The following is a 22,295-nucleotide window of genomic DNA, read 5'->3' as shown; positions in this document are numbered from 1 at the left end:
TCAGATGAAAAAAAAAAATCATTTGAGCAGTAAAAAAAACCCAGATGGGTTTAGTACAAACGGATAAAAGTACCCCATGTCCAGGGTTAAATATACTGCTGGATCTTTAATGTTGTGGGCCTGTTTTTCTGCTTTAGGTCCTGGACATCATGTTCAGATACATGGCATCATGGATTGTATCAAATACCAAGAAACAAAAAATCTAAACCCTTCTGCCTCTGTTAGAAATATTATAATAGACCATGTTCCATCAGGAGAGTATTCTGAAACAAACATCAAAATAGTTCATGCTGGAAATGTTGAAAAATTGCATCCAGTGGGGACATAATTACTGATTATAATGACTTATACTGTCTTTTTACATTGCGCTGTGTTTTTTATATTTAAAAATATAAATATAAAAACGTGCTGCTGCCTTTGCGTAAACAATGGTGTGTTATCCAAATCTTCCCACATCTTGACGTAGAACGAGGATTTTTTAGGAGGGCATGGAAGAGTCTTAACTTTTCAATAGAATATCTCTTTGGGCTTGAGACTTTAGTCTTTGCAACTTTAGGGATCTTATCTATTCACAAACAGCTTGTAACACTCCAAAGAGAAAGGAAAACTTGAAAATCGCATTATATGACCCCTTTAAAGAAGTAATGCTGATGAATAGATTAAAGACCGGAAGTCTTTTGATTTCTAATTACATTTCTAAATTCTTATTTCTGATATGGTCCTAAAAGCCATGGGAACAGCCTCACCAAAAATGAATAAATAAATAATTGCTGTTATCTCTGCAATGCCCCATAAAAGTCCAGCAATAGTTGCATAACAATTGCATTATGGGTGGAGGATGATGCTTAACGTGTTTATACACAGAACACGTAGAGATGGCAATATCAATCAAACCAACACGATTACAGGAAAGCAAACACTCGTCCCCATGTGCTATGAGGAGTTTATGATACGATTAAATAAGAATAATGGAAGTCTGGAACATGTGGGGTAAATGTGAGGTGGTTTCATGCCCTCTCTATCCATCCGGAGTAATTAAAGTTCTCACTTCAGATCTTTAAATAAACATTCCTTCCCCCATACAAAGAGTGAAGAAAGAGAGAGAAGAGAGGGGTAAGGGAAAAGGGGAGGGGGCACGAGGGAGGCACAGAGAAAGGCACTGCTATAACTGCCAGGCAGGACACATACATATCTCAGTCTGCCTCACAGAGAGAGAGAGAGAGAGAGAGCCAGTGGACAGAATACAGCAAACCTGAGCTAAAACCAACGATAGACTTCAGAGAACACAAGAAATGAGAGCAACCATCAGACTAATACACGAGGAAAAACGTTAGAATTTAAGAAATTCTACCCATTTCTGAACCAGGAATTCCAAACAAACTTCCATTTAAAAAAACAAGGAGTGCATGTTGTGTTAGTCAAAGGCAACAAAAAGAAGAGGACATCTGGAGTCACACCACTGGGTGAGTGGAGACTGTGGAGGGCTTGTGAGACTTACCTATCAGAGTCATGATACAGCTATCTGCTTGACTACTCTTTTTACATTCATTCACATAACCAGTAACAAGCAAATGCACTTCTGCGTCATTTAATGTTGCGTGATGCATATCTGTAAGGTCTAACATGTCAAATCTAATGAGAGACTGTTTACCAATGAAACAAAATATAGTTGGATCATTTAAAATACCACATCATGCAAAAGCATATATTGGCATATATATACTTTTTTGAAGTACTGAAGCCACATCAGACCTTAATGCAAATGTAAAAGTAAAAACCCATTCCACCTTGAAGCTACAAAATATTTAAGTTGGTTTCAAGTCTTAAATTGAGCCTCATACATGCATAAAACAAGTAGAGTTTAGTTAACGGTCCCAAAGTTTTGACTCCAAGTTAATTCTCAATTTAGTGATTCCCAGAAACTGGAAACAGAGTTAGTGGGTGGAGCAGTGCAGGTTTGACATGGTGTGCGCTTGTGTTCACGTTTCCTGTGAGTGAGGGGTGATCTAGTGTTTGTTGAGTCACCTGCTGTGTAACAAACAGAATACAATGGCAGGAAGACAACACAACCATCAGCAAGCGCACAAACGTGTGCATGTCTCCCTCATCATGCATCACTGATGGCATATTCAGGATCTAGTGTTTAAGGGTCAGACTGCATGTGTGTGTGAAAGAGTCGTAGACCATCCTGTATCCATTTTTAGATGATTTGTGTATGGCACTGAGGCCACAGCTGTATGGCGTGTAAACTATTTGTGTAGTTTGACCTCGCTCTATTGTTCTGGAGTGCTATCTGGATGGTCAACCTAACCGTCCAAGCATTGACGGGGGTGTAAGGCACCTCTTTTCAATGCTCCACCTTTTACCGGAGCCAACATCCTGAAAATCTAGCTTGAAGAATCTAGTGAAATAAAGAAAAGTAAGTCTCTTAAGATCTTAAATGACAAGAATCTGTTAGATTTCCATTTCTACATTGTAAAAGAATGTATACATCATAGTAGCATTTGTTGTACCACCATGAATTTATTCTGAAGGAATAAAAAGGGATTTATTAAGAAGGGATATAATAAGAAGGGATTTATTCTACAAGCATTGGGTCCCGACAGGATGGGTCTTATTACGGTTTTACTTATTGCAAATTTATGATAAATGCATATTTATTTATGCATATAAATGCAAGTCTTCATCACTTGATCTTATCGCCTGTGTTGTTCCAAACACACTCAAATACCAATAAGATTCTGCCACAAAGCGCCAGTTAGCTTTCAGATAACAATCAGTCGCTGATAAAAGAGCTAATTAAAAGATCACAAACCCAGCTTCCTGGCGATAAATGATTTAACCTTGCCCTGAACCTTTTTGAAGCAGTAAACTGTCCAAGGCAGATATCAAAGTTGACTATGATTGCATCCACCCATGACAATATTTATTGTAAGACATGTTCCAGGGTTCTGAACAACTGCTGACAGGGATTGAGAGAGAAATAACTTCAGACAGCTTAGTGCAGCCACTGCCATCAACAAACAGAGATCACATTCACTGATTTTTCAGGGTGTTGACAGCTGAGTATAAGCTCAGATTTTAAGATGGTTGAGGTTAAAGATGGGGAGCCGAAACCCCATGGCCACTTTAAAATTTGAGTAAATTAACTGTTAAATCAATGCATGTACAATCTAAAAGCATAAAAATAATTTACAAAAAAAAATGTTGGCTAACTGTTTTGCAAACAATTTGCTGAGCTCCGACAATGTGGTTCAAGCCTACAACTGAAAATACAAAACTCAAGAAGCACTTTCATTCACAGTTTAACAAAGTAATATGTAATGTCCATGATTCTCTGTTTTCATCAGACTAGGATGAGCATGAATAGCACACTGGAGAAGGGGGCTCATCACCAGGTCCTGGACCTCTCTGAAGAGCTCCCAAACAACAGCCATCACCACCACCACCATCACAATCACACCGGTCTCCAGCACACCAACTCCTTGGCCTCCACTGTGCCAGCCGGGACCCCAGTGGGTGGGTCTGGAGTGGTTGTGCCTCCACCTTACTCGGCTGCGGAGGCTGGGAGAGGTGAAGCGCCGCTGGAGCTCCGGGGCTCTCTGGACTGCTGGGCGTGCTCCGTGCTGGTGACGGCGCAGAACCTGCTGATCGCAGCCATCAATGCCTGCCTGGCCGGGGTGGTTTTCGGGCTCATCCTAACTCCTGCTATTGTCATGGTGGTGTTCGGCTTCGTCTGCCATTCAACAGTAAGAATTGAACTGAAATTGAATTTTTTTCAGGTTTTTCATTTTTCATGTATAGAGGACTTTTAAGTAGGTCCACAGGAACAAAAAGCAAGCCGCTTAATTCTACAGGTCAGAAGGTAGGAGACTTTCATAAAATCATAAAAAAGTGAACTTAAGAAAAAAACTAAAATTATTTTATAATTCATCAGAAAAACACTGATAAAGATTCAAAAAAAAAAAAAAAAACGAATACACTTTACTCCAAAGATCATAAATATAGTATATGCCAGATTTACTAACAGCTTACACCAGCACAATCCATCTTTTGACATTAAAATAGTATTTTCAGGATTTACTAAAGATGCGCAGTGAAGAATTAGCGCTTAAAAGGCGTGAAAACTTGTTTTTTTGCACCTGACCTAATTGAATAGGCCTTTCAGGCATAACATTTATGGGAGGAGATTATTAAAATGAATCATGCAATGTGATTTACTAACGTTTGAATTCAACAAATTACTGGTATTTGCACCATTATTTAATGCCCCCCAAACCCCACCCACCCACCCAAAAAAAAACCCATCTTAAAGCAGGCGGTAATTTGCGTTGCTCTTAGTAGATTACTTTGGTCATTATGAAATAATGATCTCTCTGCGTCTATGTTCTTTAATGTGCGCAATTTTTTTTATTTTTTTTTTTTCTGCGCTTTTCTGGAATTGCGCTCTAATGCTAATTTGCCCTGTTTCGTAAAAAATGGCCCTATATGTAATATACAATACTGCATATAACATATGATACGCAGCCAGTATTTAGTATCGGAAAAAGATAATGACAAATCTTCACAAGTAATAAAGTCTATACAAATTCTTTCTTAAATGAGATTGAATACCAATGGGAAGAATACTGCATAATAACGGAGTCTTCACTGCAACTTTCATATTTAGATCTTGGAAAAATAAAATCCATTTATGCTTAAAGCATACTGAAAACTTGGTCCCCGAGAAAAACAATGTTGATACTAAAGGAATGTCCTTTATAATCTGGGAAAAGATATCCTTCTAGGGATTTATGGGAGTTTGGCCTCTGTTTCTCTTTGATTCACCAAGTAATCTCTTAATCTTGGGCATTTCTCAGCAGTCTGAGTGCAGGAGTATTAGCAGGGGCAGGTCATGACGTCGGATGAGGAGTGTTTTCAGGACAGAAGTAGATTCACGGAGTTTAAAGGGGTCATCGGAGGCCAATTTTCAACAAGTTGATATGATTCTTTAGGGTCTTATTGAAAAGACTGTAACATAGTTTGTAGGGCTGGGCGATAAATCGATTTTATCGATTAACTTGCATGGGAGTAAATAACACGATGATACATAGGCGGACTGATAACAGCTCACTCAGGGCAGGTCTGAGGTAAGACACCAGAACAGTCTGTGCTAAAACACTACTGTCAACCAGACAATCGATTTGAGAAAGTTAAGATTTTAGTAGATTAAAAAAACCACTGGGAGGATTTTTATCATTATAAGGTGGTTGTTCACACACTGCCAACACACATTTCTTGTAAAAGTGCATGTAGTATCCGATGACCCCTTTAAAAACATTCTCACAACGCTGTATAGCGAGCGACCGCCCTCGACATTCTTGCACTATTACCCACAGAAGATTAGATCTACTGCTTCTCCACCGTATCAGCTCTGTTCATTTTCAACAAAACACTCTCACATTTTATTACAGACAAGTTTGTGTAAGATACAGACCTTTCAGCTCACTACTACATTCTCTTCGTCTCTTGCTAGAAGAAAACCGCTTAAATCATCTTGACGCATCCCCCGTGGGTCAGTAAGGGTCAATGTGTGTAAATAAAGGCCGAATTCTTCTGATCTCTCCAATTACAAGACCTTTAGGATCTAAGATCAATAGCCACTCGGACCAGTTAGTCCCCATGTGACACTAGATCACCCATGAAAGAGAGATTAATCCAAACGGAGCAACAGACCACCATGGTACTCAAAAGAGTAAAAAGTTTGTCATAGAAGCAGTCACATACTCAGGATTCTGTCTAGATGCATAACAGGATCACTTATAAACAAAGCGTCAGCTCCAACTACAGAATGAATCTGCATGATTTAAGACCAAATCTAAAAGACTGAAGTGATGAGTGTGCATTTGTCTCAAGGTGTTGGATCCTTTCTAAACATATGGTTAACATCAAGGCCACATATGTGCATCAGTTCCCTGAAACGACTCTAATCTTATCTGCACACACAACAGTACTACAGACAGCTGGAATCCCTCATACTTTAGAGACATACCAAAAGAGAACTGTGGCTGATTTCCAACTTTGAGAAGATTTCCATTTTACTGCATCACCCTTTGACGTTTTCTTACATTCTTACAGCCCAAAAATATACATTTGCTGATGATTTACTCACCGTCAGGCCATCCAGAAAAGTAGATGAGTATGTTTCTTTATTGGACCAGAATTGCATAAATTCAGTGCTACATCACTTGCTCACCAGTGGATCTTCTGCAGTGAATGGGTGCCGTCAGAGTCAAAATAGCTGATGAAAACATCACAATACATATTACATTTCTAACCACAATGAAATTCATAATTAAAGCCGTCACAATATTATTTAATGATAGGAGTAGTGAATTTAACAAGCATCTACTCGAGTGAAGAAACCTGTCAGAGTGAGAAAGTGCAGGTCAAATTGCAGATGTGCTTTATCGGTTATCTCTCTCCTCTGTTTATTCAGTCGCCTCTTCTTCCCTTCAGCTCACAGGGGGATTGATGAAGAATGTAGGGGTCTCTTTATGCCTCAATCCTTTCCATCCTGTGCAATGCCAATTATCCAAAAGAATTAAAATAATGCATAATGTTTATTTGAAGTCTCTGTGCATATACAATCATTGAAGCTTTAGGCAGGCTGATGCAGAATCTATATTTTGGTAGCGATCGGGCACAGAGCAGCTCAAACAGAGAAAAAATTAAAAAGCGTTGCATACATATTTAAACAATGTCAGCTGCACTTCTAATATTAAATGTTTGCACATTTTAGCAATACTTTCCCTAGGAAAGTTTTACAAAGCAAAGATGATATATTGAAGTTTTAGTGAATCAGAGCAGCAGTGGCCTTCTGTCAAAATATAACATTACATTAAAATAATAATAATAATAATCAGAAATAAAAAAAAGACTTCCTTGGAAGTAACAAAGGATCAACTCCCTAAAGAAAACAAGCATATGGTAGACATTCTTCAGTGTGTCTGTTCTTCGTCTGTCCACACCTCAAAGATGGTGTTCCTCCAGGGACACTTCATTTCTCTTTGACCCTCCTCTGCAATGCCTACATGCATTCCTGCACTCATCCTTGACCTCACACAGGTCCACACCACTCAAATGTCTCTCTTTTCAGGTGCGACCGCACGGTTCATCACCATACTGTTCGGATCTACTGACTGACGGCGGCTGTGTGGCTTTGCTGGTTGTGGGTTTCTTGCTAGTGACGCCGCTCCTGGTTCTGGCCTTGGCTGCGTACTGCCGGCTTGCACGTCACCTTCAGCTGGGTCTGTGTTTTATTCCATACAGCCGTGCCGTCTACAAGAACCTTCCAGCGACCCAGCACCATGGCTTGAGAGGGGGCTGCTGTGGACAGCGATCTGGGAAAGGAGAAGGGAAGGGGAAGGTGTGGGTGTGAAGGAAACGACTACACTTCTGTTGTACTGGAGATATGCAATGTTGTGAAAGAACACCATATGCATTATAGACCAAAAATCCTAAATATTTCAATCTATATGACAGACAAAGACAAAGAATTCCTATTTACCGATTTACACCATGTTTGTCAATTTTTGATGCAACTATTATAGTGTTAATTAATCGATTTCAGTACTTGACATTTATAAAATAATCAAATATCCAAAAATGATGTGTATGTACTCTTTGTATAACAAATGCTATCTGCATTCTTAACGGTCAGCACATTTTTCTGAAAACATTGTCAAAAATATTTTATATTTTTTTCTTAAAACCTGTACAGTGTTGTGTATTTCCCTTTTCTTAAATGTTAGGCCTATATTCAAATCATTAAATTCTGTAATTTCACAGAACTGAAGGGCTGCTCTCCTAATTCTGCACAATATTTATTTAGACAACATAGAAATTACTCATAAGCCTTATTCAGAGGTAAGTTGATTATCATGGGGTCACACACATTACTGGGGGAAAAATAACAATATTTTATAATTGCTCCACCACAGCTAGTGGGAGCCGTTGACCACCCGTTTAATCCCAAAAAATTTTTCAGACAAGAACATTTCCAGATAGTGTTTCATTAGTGGCCAATAATTATTTTTTGAAAGTTTTTTGGAAAGGTGTGTAAAATTTGTTTTATAGTCTGTCACAATTGTGAACATGGAATTAACATATTTCCGCAGTCATAAAATGTTTATATTGTAACTTATTTGTAACATTTTAAACTTTTAATTTAATTGCAGTATTTTGTCATTTAAATATATGTATAAATTCACTATTATGCCACCTGTCATAATTATGATCCTCAACGTGTTTTCTCATTCTGTGAAAACACTCAACAAAATATAATAATTGTGAATTCACATATTACACCTTAAAGATATTATAGAACAAAAAATCTTTGTCATATCTTTAACATACTTTACTAATCTTTTGTTCTGGAGCTTTGAGGTGGTCATCATCGACTGATGGTGCAAACAGGACAAAAACTGCTCTGGTCATGTGACAATTTGCATTAAATATGTGAAACTGCATATATTTCAGTGAAACCCTTTAACTTTTAAAATGTTTCTTTTTTTTATTTACATATTTTCAGGAAATGCACTTAAACGTTAGTCAATGTTTTTAGAGCTTTATAAATGAAAACCTTTATTTTTTATGGTCAAAATTGAGACCGGTGGGGTTAAATGGGTAAAGAACAAAAAGATGAAAGACAAGCACATGGGTCATTATTATGGCAGCAACAGGTATGCTATACAATTTGAAAATGTGTATTATATAGGTCCACAAATTCATACATAAACATATAAAATATTCAAATTAATGTTTAACTAATGTAAGAGGTTTCTGCTTAGATCCACATTTTTAACATCATAATTTTGAGAGATAATATATATATATATATATTTCATATTATTCTATGCATATGACATTTTATCTACATCATGAGGTGCCACATGAGAAACGTATGAATAGGGATGAAGACAAAAAGCCAGGGTGTAAGGAAATACTACAAATGGAAATGGAAACAATTTATGGAAAGCAAATCACTGAAGCTTTCAAAATAATATGATATACAAGTTAAAACATTTTCAGAATGATATACTTCTACAGAAAACAAAGAATTTTTTTTAGATGCATCTTTTCCATTAAGTACTAGCACTTATTCATTAGACAGTACATACTGATTAATTACTAGTTACTCATTTATTAGATACTAGTCCTAATTTCAGTAGTGGCTACTAACTATTATATTGTTTCTACTAACAAATTGTTTTTTTTTGCCATTGACTTCTATGGGAATCTGTCATTGAGAGATCAACTATTCAGTTTTGACTAGTGTTACTAGTATTATTTACACTAGGAGTTATTCATTAGGTACTAGTACTCATTCATTAGACTCTAGTACCTATTCAGATTATCACTACCAGTTCATTTTGAGAAATTGGCAAATGCATAAAGAACCAGTGAGAATATAATTGGAAACTTTTTAATTCAAACAGATCACTACATAAACATACGTTTTTGTGTGTTAGCCTATCTTGCTAATTGGTTACCATCAAAACATAAGAAAAGGTTACAAACCTGTTGTCCAACAAAAGTATAATGATGTTTTACTCCAAATTCACTTCATAACATCAGTCAAGTATTTGAAATTACTTATTTTTGTGATCTGACATGGTTTTATGAAACAGAATGAGGCAAAATATCCTATAACGTTATAAAGGCTGTCGATTAGCATTGCATTTTAAATGCACTTTATTCTTATAAAAATACCAGAGATGTCTTGAACAACATATAAAACTATACATTGTCACAATCATTGCTTATTGTCTTCATGTATCATTAGTAAAACATCTATATGCATATTATTCAGCTACTAGGCTACATCTACAGCGAAAGCTGAAAGTGTTTTGTCCATATAAGGGATTTCCTGTAATGTCATCAGTGAGTCTCACTTGTTATTTTTGTAATAACAATATTTTAAATGTTTTATATTTAGAAAGAATAACCATAATCATCATTAGTTATAATGATCTATAAAAACCCAATTGTGCAGCCCTACAAGTAAAGCAGAGCTATTGTTTTATTTTTATTTTTTCTTTATTCATTTTTGGCTTTCCCCCCCCAAAATATAAAAAATGTTTGTCTGAAAACCATAAGGTTTGGATTTTTTTTTGTGCCTGTAAAAACATTCAATGTCTGTAGCATCACTGCTATATGCAAACATGTATAACAACCCTGATATGATATTTATTGTTTTTACTGGAGGAAAATTATAGATAATAAAATTGAGCCTCCGGTGTTGCAGGCAGATGCTACTCCTCTGAGTGGGTGTCATCTCTTCTCAGGTGTTCTGGATCCAGACTAAAGCTGGTGGAAATCCTAAATTACCACGGGATGTAAATCCTGTGGCAAAACAGAGAAACAAATAGAGAAATAATAAGCGTAGCTGCTGTTCCAACCAAGTAATGGTTGTGTGTGTGTAGCAGGTGGAGCTTGATGGTTGAGGGCGGTTGTGGAAGAAACCCAATGGCACCCCCCACCTGTACCAGGCTTACTGGGGGACATTATTATAAAAATGGACAGCATATTATTGTCATGGATTTTGATGATGTGTGGCTGAATTAAAATAAAGATCAGAGGAAATCAGAAAATAGAAGTTAAACAAATTGTTCAATTTATTAGTCATTCCCACATTTAGAAAAACAAACAGACTGTTCTCAATTATCTGAACTAACTTTGTTAAAAGTGCAAAGGAAAAAAATTACTTTTGAACGTGTTGTTTGACCTGCTCAAAGTTACACATTAGATATGTGTAGTGTTTGTAATGAATATCTCTGTATTATTATCGGAAGTTATATTAATATCGTTGCTAGCAACAGTAACAGGAATAGTGATATATTTATAATAGGCATTATGCCAGGTCAAGTATTCCAGGTCAGTCACTCAAGTTAAAAAGACATCAGTATTGCAAACCAGTGAAGAACTGTAAACCATTATTAAATGGCAATAAACTATAAAACGGTCACAACCATAACATAAACTGTAGAACAATCAACTGTTGTGTAACATTTATTAATAACAGTGATAAAAGTCAAGTGGTATGTAGAACAATAACACTTGGTGATGTCTGTTTAGACAAACTCACGAGGCCTGAGATTGAGAGCCCAAGAGAACGTCAACTGCTTTTTTAAAGTCTGCAAAATTCTTAAAAGTTTGTCCAGCAAGGTCTTTGGACGATTTAGAACTTTCGCAGTAGCTCTTTTTTCGGTACTTTTTGTGGCCTTGAGTGAGTTGGCCGCACATTGCACAGACGTATACTTTTACTGTATCTGGATGTTCCATGCCACTGCGCTCTGCTTTCTTTTGTAGAAAGTCGATCTTGATGCCGACGGTGACGGGATGGATGCCTGCGGCAGGGAAACTGCAGGAGGTCCTGTTAGGGGTGCACCCATCAGCTGAGTTGGCGTGGACGTGCACATGGTCTGGACTGGTGCAGGTAACATCTGAGGGGGAGGAGCGGGAGCCAGAGAGAAGAGATGTGGGAGTCTCGGTTTAAGCTTTCTGGTCCCTGCCAAAGATTCAGTGGCCTGATACTGCACTGTAGGTCGGCTGGTGTGTGGTCTTTCGTCAGGAAGCTCAATCGCTGGAGGCTGGCTGGTGCTAGAAACACTCCGATGACGACGGAGCACAGCCAAACCTTGATCTGTCACATTTGTGGCTGACAAGACCTCCTGCCTCCTGATGAACTCACTAACACACTTTGAATTAATTTTTAGTATCGGAATGCCGAGCTTGCTGAGTGCAGCGTCACCCACAGTCACTCTCTGCTGCACACGCTGAACCAGGATGAAGCCACAGCTGTTTAATAAGGCAGTACATCAGACTGTTATTTCTGGAGTCAACCAAGTGGGTGCCCGAGTAACGCTTGCTGAACTTCAGCTTTTGCACCGAAGATGCCTCAGACGGATCTCCACTTGTTCGACCGAACAGAGTATTGCCCCAGTGCGCCGATTAAAGGCTGTCGAACTGCTGGATGCTGCGATCGTGGAGGTTAAGGTTGTTCCAGGCACTGATGACTGGAACAACTCATCGCAAGCTTTTCCTCCTCAAAGGCAATTTCTACAAGGACTTTGCACAGATCCTCTACGTGTTGGTATCCAGGGAGATGATTGGGACCGCACACATCCTCCACACAGGGATCGAACTCTGCAGCCGCTACCTGGTCAGTGAGGCACAGACTGTTTCTCAGAGGAGTCAGACGATCACCCTCACTGTTGGAGTTATATCCCACGTCCTCCTCCTCCTCCTCCTCTTCCTCCTCTGCTGCGGCAACAGAGACCTCATCATCTTCATCCTCACCCACTCGAAATGACTTTTTGGTCTTCCAGGCTGTTGCTCCCTCTCACTGTGCTGTATTGTGGAAGACGCACACCGTTACGGATGTGATGGTGTACATGTTTCTCACCGGCAGATACTGGATGCATTTGAGGTGCTTCTGTTGGTTCTCCCAGATGTGGTCGATGGCTGCAGCGTCCTTGAACAGATGCACCTGGTTCATCCATCCCAGCTGCTCCCTTCAAGATATCAATGGCACTCTGAACACCTGCACAGGTTTCCTTGGCACCCACCTTTATCCTCCTTACATGACGGCGGAGGTCTGACTTGCAGTTCGATGATCTGGCTGTTGGGTAACTGGCACGTATCGCCTGTACCAGGAGAGCCACATCGCCCTTGTTGTAGACAAAGACTGCAGCGGAAAGGGCAGACTTAAACAGGGCATACTTTGGATGGTAATCCATCCGTAGGGCTGCATCAAATCGATGGATCCAATGAAAGATGTCGAGCCATACCAGCATACCCCTGTCAGTCCACTCCCTCAAGAGCTGCTCCCCAGAAGACACGTCGTGGATACAACAGCAGCCGCGATCCATGTACTGCTGAAAAAAAAATAAAATGAAAGATTTTGAATTCATATTAGATTAAAAAATCCAATCTTGGTTTTGATCTGGATTAAATCCTCAGTTTGTGTTGTTTAAAATGTTTTCATAAGATTTGGATACTTTTGATCCCCAAAAAACTGGATTATTCTGATCCCAGCAAAGAAGGGAATATTTCAGTACCAAAAGTGTAATAAAACTTTAAAACTGGTCCAACAAATACTTCTTTGTAAAATGTAATATATCTCCAATTAACCGTCAAAATAAAATAAAAATATTATATTTACCATAATAGTTATTACTACTGTTTATTAATGACTGAAATTCCCCATGATGCAAGAATAGATAATCAGACTTTTGTTTGTTTGTTTGCATTTGTAAAACGGTTTAATTTACCTTTTGGTGGAGTTGTACTTTAGGACTTTGCCAAAAGTAGACATAATCTGTGTGCGGTCGTCCTCTATGTTAACTGTTTCTGCAATGAGAAAGGCCTTTCTCAACAGCTTTGGACACGGCAGCCCTCTCCTCGCTAGTGGTCACTGGAATAGTTGGCAAAAATTCCCTAAAAAGCACCAAAAATACTTCATTATAGGTGGTGAAAAAACAAACAAAAAAACCACTTAGAGAGTGAATTGAGGGGAGATCTGTTCCTATTGCAGTGAGGTCTCCTGGTGTGCTGAAGTCAGATGGAAATCTGCAGTCATATGCGAAAAGAAACCAATGAACTTAACTTACGTGTGATCTTCCCAGGTTTTTCGTACTGGCTGAGGAGGATGGTGTACAAGTCCTTTCTTTGCAGCTACTCCTCGCAGTGGTTCTCCAGGACCTGCCTCCACACCTTGGCCTCGGTGCAATGCCTCGTCAGGCGGATAACCTGCTTAGATTTTTTTTTTTTCAGAATCTATCAGAAATCAAATCATTGGGAAATTGTGCAGAGAACTCACCGTAACATCAAGACAACAGGGAACACGGCTCTGTGATTCCTTTGCAACCTTTCTGCAAGCGTTGCATGCAAGGACTTCTGTCAGCATGGAGTACCAGCCAGACATGTGGCAGATCTGCCTGACAGTTTTCGAATACCCACAACGTTAAGAAAGGCCTTCTGACTGGAACGTGCTGAGCAGTCAGACCTTGGACACTGAAGACTGTAACGCCACACTACGACTGGTCTCCAGAAAACAACGGAGCTATGAAAGGGTCTGCTGAGGGGACTTTTCCTTCCACCACTTCAGGACATTCAGGAGGGTGAAACCACAATTTTTTTCCTCCGCCTCGTGCTGCCGTGCTTGTCTTTATAAGACATTGCCCTCTGAAAAAGTCCTCTTTCAGCATCCTCCTTTAGCCACGTTATGTCTGCGCTGGTGAGCCCATTAGGACCAGACTCCCACATGTTGTGCCAACCCTAAAGCGTCACCTGGTAGTATAACAGAGACAAAATCTTATGTAACAAACACCCAAACAGTTTCCTTGTCTAACAACCACTGACTACTTACCAGTTACCTCAGGATGTGCTGTGTCTGCTGCTGATGTCGCAGTACCCAGGCATGGCTGAGGTGCTGATGCAGGAACTGATGCATGAGCCTTAAACGTAAGTGTATTAGTGAAAACATTTTTCATTTTCCTAGGCATAGTTTTGCATGCCCTACCCATTTATGGTGCCCCACCTGGAATTGGGGAGGTAACAGGTAATTGTGATGTACAAACTAGGTACTTACAGCATACGGTGAAACAGTCTGTGGTTGGCTTCTGTGCAGGATCTGGATGGGAGTCTTTTTCTGGAGACTTTTTTCTACCCCCAACTGCTAAATGAGGACAGTTGTTGTCATCAGCACACACAGTGTTTTTTGACTATTAATACAGGGTTCATGCCATAATAACATGAATAATTCAAGACATTAATAAAGTGATATAAACCTCATCTTTCAAAGGAGGTAAGAGCTTCAACCAGCAGAGCATCACAAACACAGCCACCATCACCTTTGGACCCTGAGGAGCTGGAGCTTGTGGTCCCGGCTTGTGGGTCAATCTGAAGAGTCTTGTGCAGGCTGTACCCCTGTCACAACTCCAGGAATGTAATCGACCTGAAGCGGCCCTGCCCATTAATCTCCCTGTCCACGTAGATCTTCAGGTGACAGGAGACTTGTGGAAACAGCTGCACATACCTCAGAAGGAGATCATTCACCCACTCGGTCAGGGCTCGCTTTTCTTTCATGATGGTGGCGTTCTTTTATTTGCATATCAAGCAGACTAAAATATCACATAAGGTAATCAATTTGTGAAAAAAAAAAAAAAAAAAGTTATAAAAAAATGTTAATTCTGTTAAGTACAGCATACTAAAATGTAGCCAACATCGTTCTTCAGCTGCAATTTAAAACTTTGGCCGTTGTATTTGCCAAATGTAATCTGGAGCTGGCCAAGGTACTGCACGTCTGATGGAGTCGAGGTAATGGACTGGCATCTCTTTTTGGCTGAAAACAGAGAAATTGTAATGACTTTAATGATAAGCTAAAAAAAAAGGAAAAAGACTATGCTGCAGTGGAAACACATCAATGAGATATTACCTTCCTCACAAGCTGGTTTATCCTGGACTGTGTTCCTGTTGGCCTCCTTTGAAGCCTTAAGAAGGCATTGCTGCTTATTTGTGTCTAAAATGCACAAGGTAGGAAACAAGGGATCAATGTTTAACACACCTGTAGGAAACAGTCTATTATAATCACCATAATGTTAAGTTAGTCCCCAAGCAAGTATTGAATAAATTTGAATGTGTTCAAATGTGTTCAATACTTTTTATTGTTCCTTTCCACATTATTACACTCATCTTCATAATGGACTTAACCGATTTTTTGTTATGTCTTTAGCCCTATTCAGACGAGACTTTGATTCTTACCAGCTGACGTCTGCGATTTTCATGCACCAATTCGGACGGGACTAACATCTCCGTGTTTATTACAGAGATGGGAGGGTCTGTTTTGTACATCTGGGCGTCACAGAAATCACGCACTCCATATGCGTGCACTGCATACAGGGGGGAAGGGTTTCAAAATCCTTTCGCAAAGACTTTCACCATTGGCTGTGGCTTCTGCCAATTGTTACTGACTAACATTTCAAAATAAAACTCTATAAATCAAACATTGTTTCTAGCTCATCTAAAATAAAATATGCTATATAAATAAATGTTCGGTAACACTTTAGAATAAGGTTCCATTAGTTAATGTTAGTTAATGTATTAATTAACATGAACAAACAATGAATAATACATTTATTACTGTATTTATTCATCTTCGTTAATGTTAGTTAATGAAAATACAGTTATTCATTGTTAGTTCATGGTAATTCACAGTGCATTAACTAATGTTAACAAGCAAAACTTTTGATTTAAATAATGCATTAGTAAATATTGAAATTAACATGAACTAAGACTTATAAATGCTGTAGAAGGATTGTTCTTGCTTAGTTCATGTTAACGAAAGTAGTTAACTAACATTAACTAATGGAACCTTATTCTAAAGTGTTACCAAATGTTCTAAATAAATGTAAATTATTTTACTTATTTTACCGCTCCCGGTAAGAAACAACCAATCAGAGCTGCGGTCTGTAACTTTGTTTGTTTTCAAAATGTAGAAAAATGTATATAATAAGCGAGTACACCATGAATCCATTTTCCAAACCGTGTTTTTAGCTTGTCCTGAATCACTAGGGTGCACCTATAATAAGTGTTTATATTCGGACTATTTTAGATTGCTTCGGTGATACCGCGGCGGAGTAACCCAGTACCTTTGTGATTCTTCATAGACATAAACAGAGAGAAGTAGTTCCGGCTACAATGTTCTTCCGCAAGACGCAAGCAGTTCTGTTTATTAACCGCTAGAGCGTCAAAAGTTACCAACTGCAGCTTTAAGTATTCACTACATATGAAGTAACACTTGTCCAGAAACTTTAAATAATTTAACTACTTCATTAAATAATGAAGTATGGGTAACGGGGTATCTATATTAATGGAGGATGGTGAAATTATGATAAAATTACACATGCATTGCAAGAAAAAAAAAAACATCTCAACGTCAATCGTGGTTAACGTTAACGTTTATTTACAGATATAAGATACGCTTGAAGATGAATATGATCCCTTTCATCCTGGTTGGAAGCCATCTACAACATGTTCCATCCTACATAATCTAATGTGAAATAAACAAAACCATTTCTGTTCAAGTGTTTTTGACCATGATTTATTAGCCAAAACTACAAGATTTAACAACCTAGCTCACAATTCTTTACACGTTGGAATATTATATGGTCAAATGTTTTACACAAAGAGATGAAATCATGTAGAACAATGAGCAATTTTAAGAGACTAATTAAAATGAATATATTGAATGAATACAAAAATGACTAATGTTATTGGTGACATACGTTATTGTCCATTTATTATCTATACGTTACTTAACAGGCCAAAGCAGACATTTTTGTCCCAAGCAATTTACTATAACTCTTTTATATGAATGATTCATCCATTACTCTTGCAATGTAGATAACAGTTAACGCCATTTTGTGGTTATATTTGGGGACCATTTAACGTTATACAACACCATGTGCATCAATTAACATGTGGCCAGCAAGCACGTTATCTTTACTAATGCCTAATTTAATCATGCTTAAATAATATTTAAAATATGCGCTCCCTGGGCGGTTAAATAAATATGACTCATTTAACTTATTCAACTTAGCGGTTTAAAATTAATTACTAATGTTAACTAGCATTTCGTTAGCAATAATTAGCCTGCACCTAGTATGTTATCTGGTTATCTCCTTACATTTACATGGATAACTTATGAATTCATATCACAAGTTGAATATAATTTTACATAACTTTTTAATATCATGCATAATATTATGAATAACTTAATATGGTGTACTGGCTTTAAAAAATTTAACAAATACTATGCAAAATGATAAAAAGAATTAATCAATACTTACCAAACTGTGCTCCGGTTCACGCTCGCCGTCTCTGGGTGATTCAGATTCCTTTTGGCACAGCCAGACTGGTTGCTCACATCACATCTATGTCATCAAACTCAGTTTGAGTCTGCTACTTGGCTACGCTCGACCCCCAGGAAGTACTTCACTTGTCTCCGTTGAATTTTACTGTCTATGATTGCATATAGTCATTCGGATTGATTAACATTAGTATTACACAATAAATACTAAATGGCTAGTATAGCTAAACCATGTTAATGTGTGGTTTCTTTAGTTTAAAGGTACATCTGTAATTAAAAGATTATGTAACAGAGTGCATAAATGAACGTGAGTAATCTTACCTGATGCTGATTTTACAATAGCCAGTATTAACGGTTTACTCCTAATTTTCTTTCAATTTATGTCTTTTTATTATTATTATTTATTTGCCGGGAAGCATATATGCGGTAAAAGCATCTACGGCAATTCACATGGGCCAAAACACATGAGGAAATGCAAAAAATTATTTTTCTCAGAGGATCACAGAGTAAACAATAGGTAATTTGCTCTGGAATTATCACAGAGAGGTTGTGTGAGAAAAACACAGACGTGGCAGATTCGGACGGGATTAAAATACACCAAGGACGTCTGTGAAACAGATTTCTCTAACAACCCCCTGTAAAACTAGTCCCGCTTTTGTGTACATTAAACAACTATATATATGGGTCATTCTACAGCAACGTCCGATTTTGATATGGCGAAATATGTTGAAATGCATTTATTTTTCTAACATTTAAATTTAGACCAGATTATTAGATTACCTGTTGATTTTATGAATGCATATAAATGAGATCTTATTTTTCTTTTTAGTTTTTTTATGCAATTATTTCAAGACCACATGTACCATTTTTAGTCTATTTATTTCAGAATATGTATTCAGAGTCAGAAAAATAATGAAAATGCAAGAAATGAGACGGTTTTATTTTGTGTGGAAGAAAACAAGGTAACACCAGTGAAAAAACTGATGAAAAATGCATTAAAAAAAATGTCTGAAAATGTCTGATAACTGAAAAGAAACCGTGAACTTAACGAGCCTTTTTCATAGATCTTTATCAAATAGGAAGGAAGTCAAGTGATGATGTCAGTGTGATTTTTTTTTTCAAAATAAATAACACCAGTGACAACTTCGATATAATTTGATCGATATGAATACATTATTGTATTTTAAAGGGTAGAAAAACCTGCTTTTGACTGCAAAGTAAAGCAATTTTCCTCTGTACATGGCTGTGGGGACAAGCAGTTTTGTGGTGCTTGTAATTCTTTATAATTAATTAAAAACAAATATTGCCACATTGATGGCGCAAGGTCTAATTGGTCAAACAACACATTCTTTTATTTTCAAATATTTAACAAGTTTAACACTACTGTGTTTTTCAATTGTAATATTTCTGTAAAGGCTAGGGACAGAAAAATAGATGTTTCTGTAGAATGACCAACACACACACACACACAACATTATAATAACTGTGGATGATGGGACCAGTTTGGTCTAAGCTTTAGACAGTCCAGCCTTCTGATTGGATCACTGTAGACTCGTGACCAATCGACAGGCCGGACTGTCTAAAGTCTACAGCGGCCATTGCTCTGCACTGTTTGCACTGCAGCATAGACTGTTTTTTGAGGTTATCTTTAAAAAAAGTAATTACAATTTCTATGTCTTCAGCCAAAATTAGATGTCACCCCATTACCTCAATTCAGTAAACAAATGACTAATAAAGCATTTTATTCACAGACAAGCAGATTTGAGCACAGAATATGAATATAACGTTTAATTTTGTGTAAAGCATTGTCCTCCCATTACCTGCTCGTCTTTAAATAGAATGCTTTATTAAAAATGTTTACTGAGTTTGGTCTTATTTAAAACACGTTTTAATGCATTACGCCACATTAAGTGTTTACCTTTTAAGATAATGATTTTCTATGGAAGGAAAATGTTTAACACGTAACCTAATTAAACACCTTGCGTTCTTATGCTGGACTCATCTGCTTGTCTGTGAATATAATGCTTTATTATTAATGGTGTTTACGTAGTTTGGTCTTTTTAAAACACATTAATGCATTAAGCTACATTAATGTCCCAAATAATTTCAGCTGACTGAAAAGAATCAGCTCAATAATGGTCACAAAATGGGTCTCTGAGAAGAGGCAAATTTAATATATTAATTTAATATAAATAGATGATACTTTTTAAAGTTTCTCTCAATATTTGACCGCTGTGGTTTAGATTTTCGGAATTGGTTCGAACTAGGAATGAGTAAAAATGTGATTTTTTTTTTTTTCAATTTTGGTCGCCCCTGAAACCGGTCATATCAGAACTTATGCATGGATTATTTCTAGGATATGCGTTTATAACATGGACTGAGTAAAAACAAAGGGTCTAAAATGCATTCGCATCACTGATCTCTAAATAATACCATTGAATGATACATAAAAGTTTAACTTAAAATTGTGTAAAAATGTAGGAAAATGTTTGCTAAAATAATAATCTTAACAACTGCACTAAAATAAGAGCATGATGTGCATGAAATTGAATTTATTACTGTAGCAACAGTTTACAGGTGTCCTTTCTGAATCATCAGTGGCCAGTAGAAATGAAAGTTTCTCGCTTTCTTCACCTTAAAAACACAAGGAAGAGCATATTTTCTAAAATAAAGGAGAGGAAGTCAATGTTTTGCAACGTAGTAAAGATTGAAATGGCACACAGCAGACACATTAGCCTATTGCAGTGTCATTTAACTCCATGAAAGATAATTATATGTAACAATAATTGTCTTGTCAAGATACAAGTTAAAACGATACCGATCCATCCTTTTCATTTTCTTTTTCATACTGTAATCTCCTGTGCATTATAATGAAAGCTTTGTAAAACTGCACAGCGTTTTTAGCTTTTTAAACAATATACTGTCCTACACCAACTATTGGATTTCCGGACCCACTTTATATTAAGTGGCCTTAACTACTATGTACTTACATTTTAATTAATAATTTAGTACAATGTACATATTGTGTACATACATGTTTTTACATTGTACTTATATTTAAAATAAATTGCATGTAATTACATCTGTATTTAATTTCTGTAATTACATTTATAATTACACTGTTGACCCATACTTTACACCTTAACCCACCCTTAAACTTACCCATACCTCCAACCCTCTCCCTAACCTTACCCCTATCCCACCTCAATAGCAGCAAAAGTGTTTTACAATACAATATGAACACAATAAGTACATTGTACTTATTTATGTAAGTACATAGTAGTTAAGGCCACCTAATATAAAGTGGGACCGGATTTCCTATCATGTATGTCTAATGAAAGACGATCGAACCAATCAGAGTAGTTATGGGGTGAGGTGACACATGTAGCCCCGCCTCGATCTGCAGGCTGCAGCCTGGTGCTTCTCATCATGAAAGAAAAGCGAGCCCTGACAAGTGGGTGAACGATTTCCTTCTGAAGTATGTGCAGCTGTGTCCACAAGTCTCCTGTCACCTCGAGATCAACATGGACAGGGCCATTAATGGGCAGGGCCGCTTCAGGTCATTTACATTCCTGGAGAAGTGGCAGTGGTACAGCCTGCACAAGACTCTTCAGATTGACCCACAAGCCGGGACCGACCACGAGAGGAAAATGGCACAGGAGACGCACTGCTCTGTGCAGCAGTAGCTGGTGATGAAGGCGAAGGACATCACCACCAAGTCTCTGAAGCGCTTCAGGTAGGGACCCTCCCACAGCAGCTGAAGGACAACAGAATGTGGTTTCACCCTCCTGAATTTCCTGAAGTGGTGGAAGGAAAGTTCCCCTCAGCAGACCCTTTCATAGCTCCGTTGTTTTCTGGAGACCAGTCTTAGTGTGCGGCACGTTCCAGTCAGAAGGCCTTTCTTAACGTTGTGGGTATTCTTAACCAATCAGGCAGATCTGCCACATGTCTGGCTGGTACTCCATGCTGACAGAAGTCCTTGCATGCAACGCTTGCAAAAAGGCTGCAAAGGAGTAGGAGGAATACTCCATCAGTCGGTGCCTCTCATGGGATGCGTGCATCCTTATCCAGCTCACAGATCCGTATTCCCTGCTGTCTTGACGCTACGGTGAATTCTCTGGACAATTTCACAATGATTTGATTTCTGATAGATTGGCGAGGTGTGGACAAGCAGGTTATCTGCCTGATGAAGGTTTGCACCGAGGGCAACACCATGGCCAAGGTGTGGAGGCAGGTCCTGGAGAGCCACTGCGAGAAGTACCTGCAAAGAAAGGACTTGTACACCATCCTCCTCAGCCAGTACGAAAAACCTGGGAAGATCACATGTAAGTCAAAGTTAGTGTTTACCAAAACACAAAAAAAAAAAAAAAAAAAAAAAAAA

The 22,295-nt window shown here is 38.0% G+C and overlaps 1 protein-coding gene and 2 long non-coding RNA genes across 4 annotated transcripts; 1 reads left to right on the top strand and 2 right to left on the bottom strand.

Moving 5' to 3' along the window:
• Positions 1-1,189: 1,189 nt before the first annotated feature.
• LOC127961015 (transmembrane protein 88) lies at positions 1,190-7,832 on the top strand. The gene is made up of 3 exons (XM_052559938.1): positions 1,190-1,463; positions 3,351-3,749; positions 7,139-7,832. Exons 2-3 carry the CDS (start codon positions 3,357-3,359, stop codon positions 7,418-7,420), a joined length of 675 nt encoding a protein of 224 aa, XP_052415898.1. The 5' UTR covers positions 1,190-1,463; positions 3,351-3,356; the 3' UTR covers positions 7,421-7,832.
• A 2,846-nt stretch (positions 7,833-10,678) lies between these two features.
• LOC127961431 (uncharacterized) lies at positions 10,679-14,177 on the bottom strand. Of its 2 annotated transcripts, XR_008154446.1 has the most exons (5): positions 13,865-14,177; positions 13,656-13,794; positions 13,317-13,482; positions 12,834-12,920; positions 10,679-12,730 (listed from the first exon to the last, which is right to left on the bottom strand). It is a non-coding gene; the product is annotated as an uncharacterized LOC127961431 (long non-coding RNA). The 2 variants fall into 2 exon arrangements; XR_008154445.1 differs by having other exon boundaries at positions 10,679-12,920.
• A 10-nt stretch (positions 14,178-14,187) lies between these two features.
• Positions 14,188-18,252, bottom strand: LOC127961432 (uncharacterized). The gene is made up of 7 exons (XR_008154447.1): positions 17,895-18,252; positions 15,808-15,935; positions 15,482-15,565; positions 14,835-15,388; positions 14,636-14,722; positions 14,421-14,501; positions 14,188-14,334 (listed from the first exon to the last, which is right to left on the bottom strand). It is a non-coding gene; the product is annotated as an uncharacterized LOC127961432 (long non-coding RNA).
• Between the last annotated feature and the right edge of the window lie 4,043 nt (positions 18,253-22,295).

This window comes from Carassius gibelio, chromosome B7 (genome assembly GCF_023724105.1).
Source record: "Carassius gibelio isolate Cgi1373 ecotype wild population from Czech Republic chromosome B7, carGib1.2-hapl.c, whole genome shotgun sequence".
In the NCBI taxonomy this organism is placed as follows: Eukaryota; Metazoa; Chordata; class Actinopteri; order Cypriniformes; family Cyprinidae; genus Carassius; species Carassius gibelio.
This window is presented reverse-complemented; position numbering and strand designations above follow the sequence as displayed.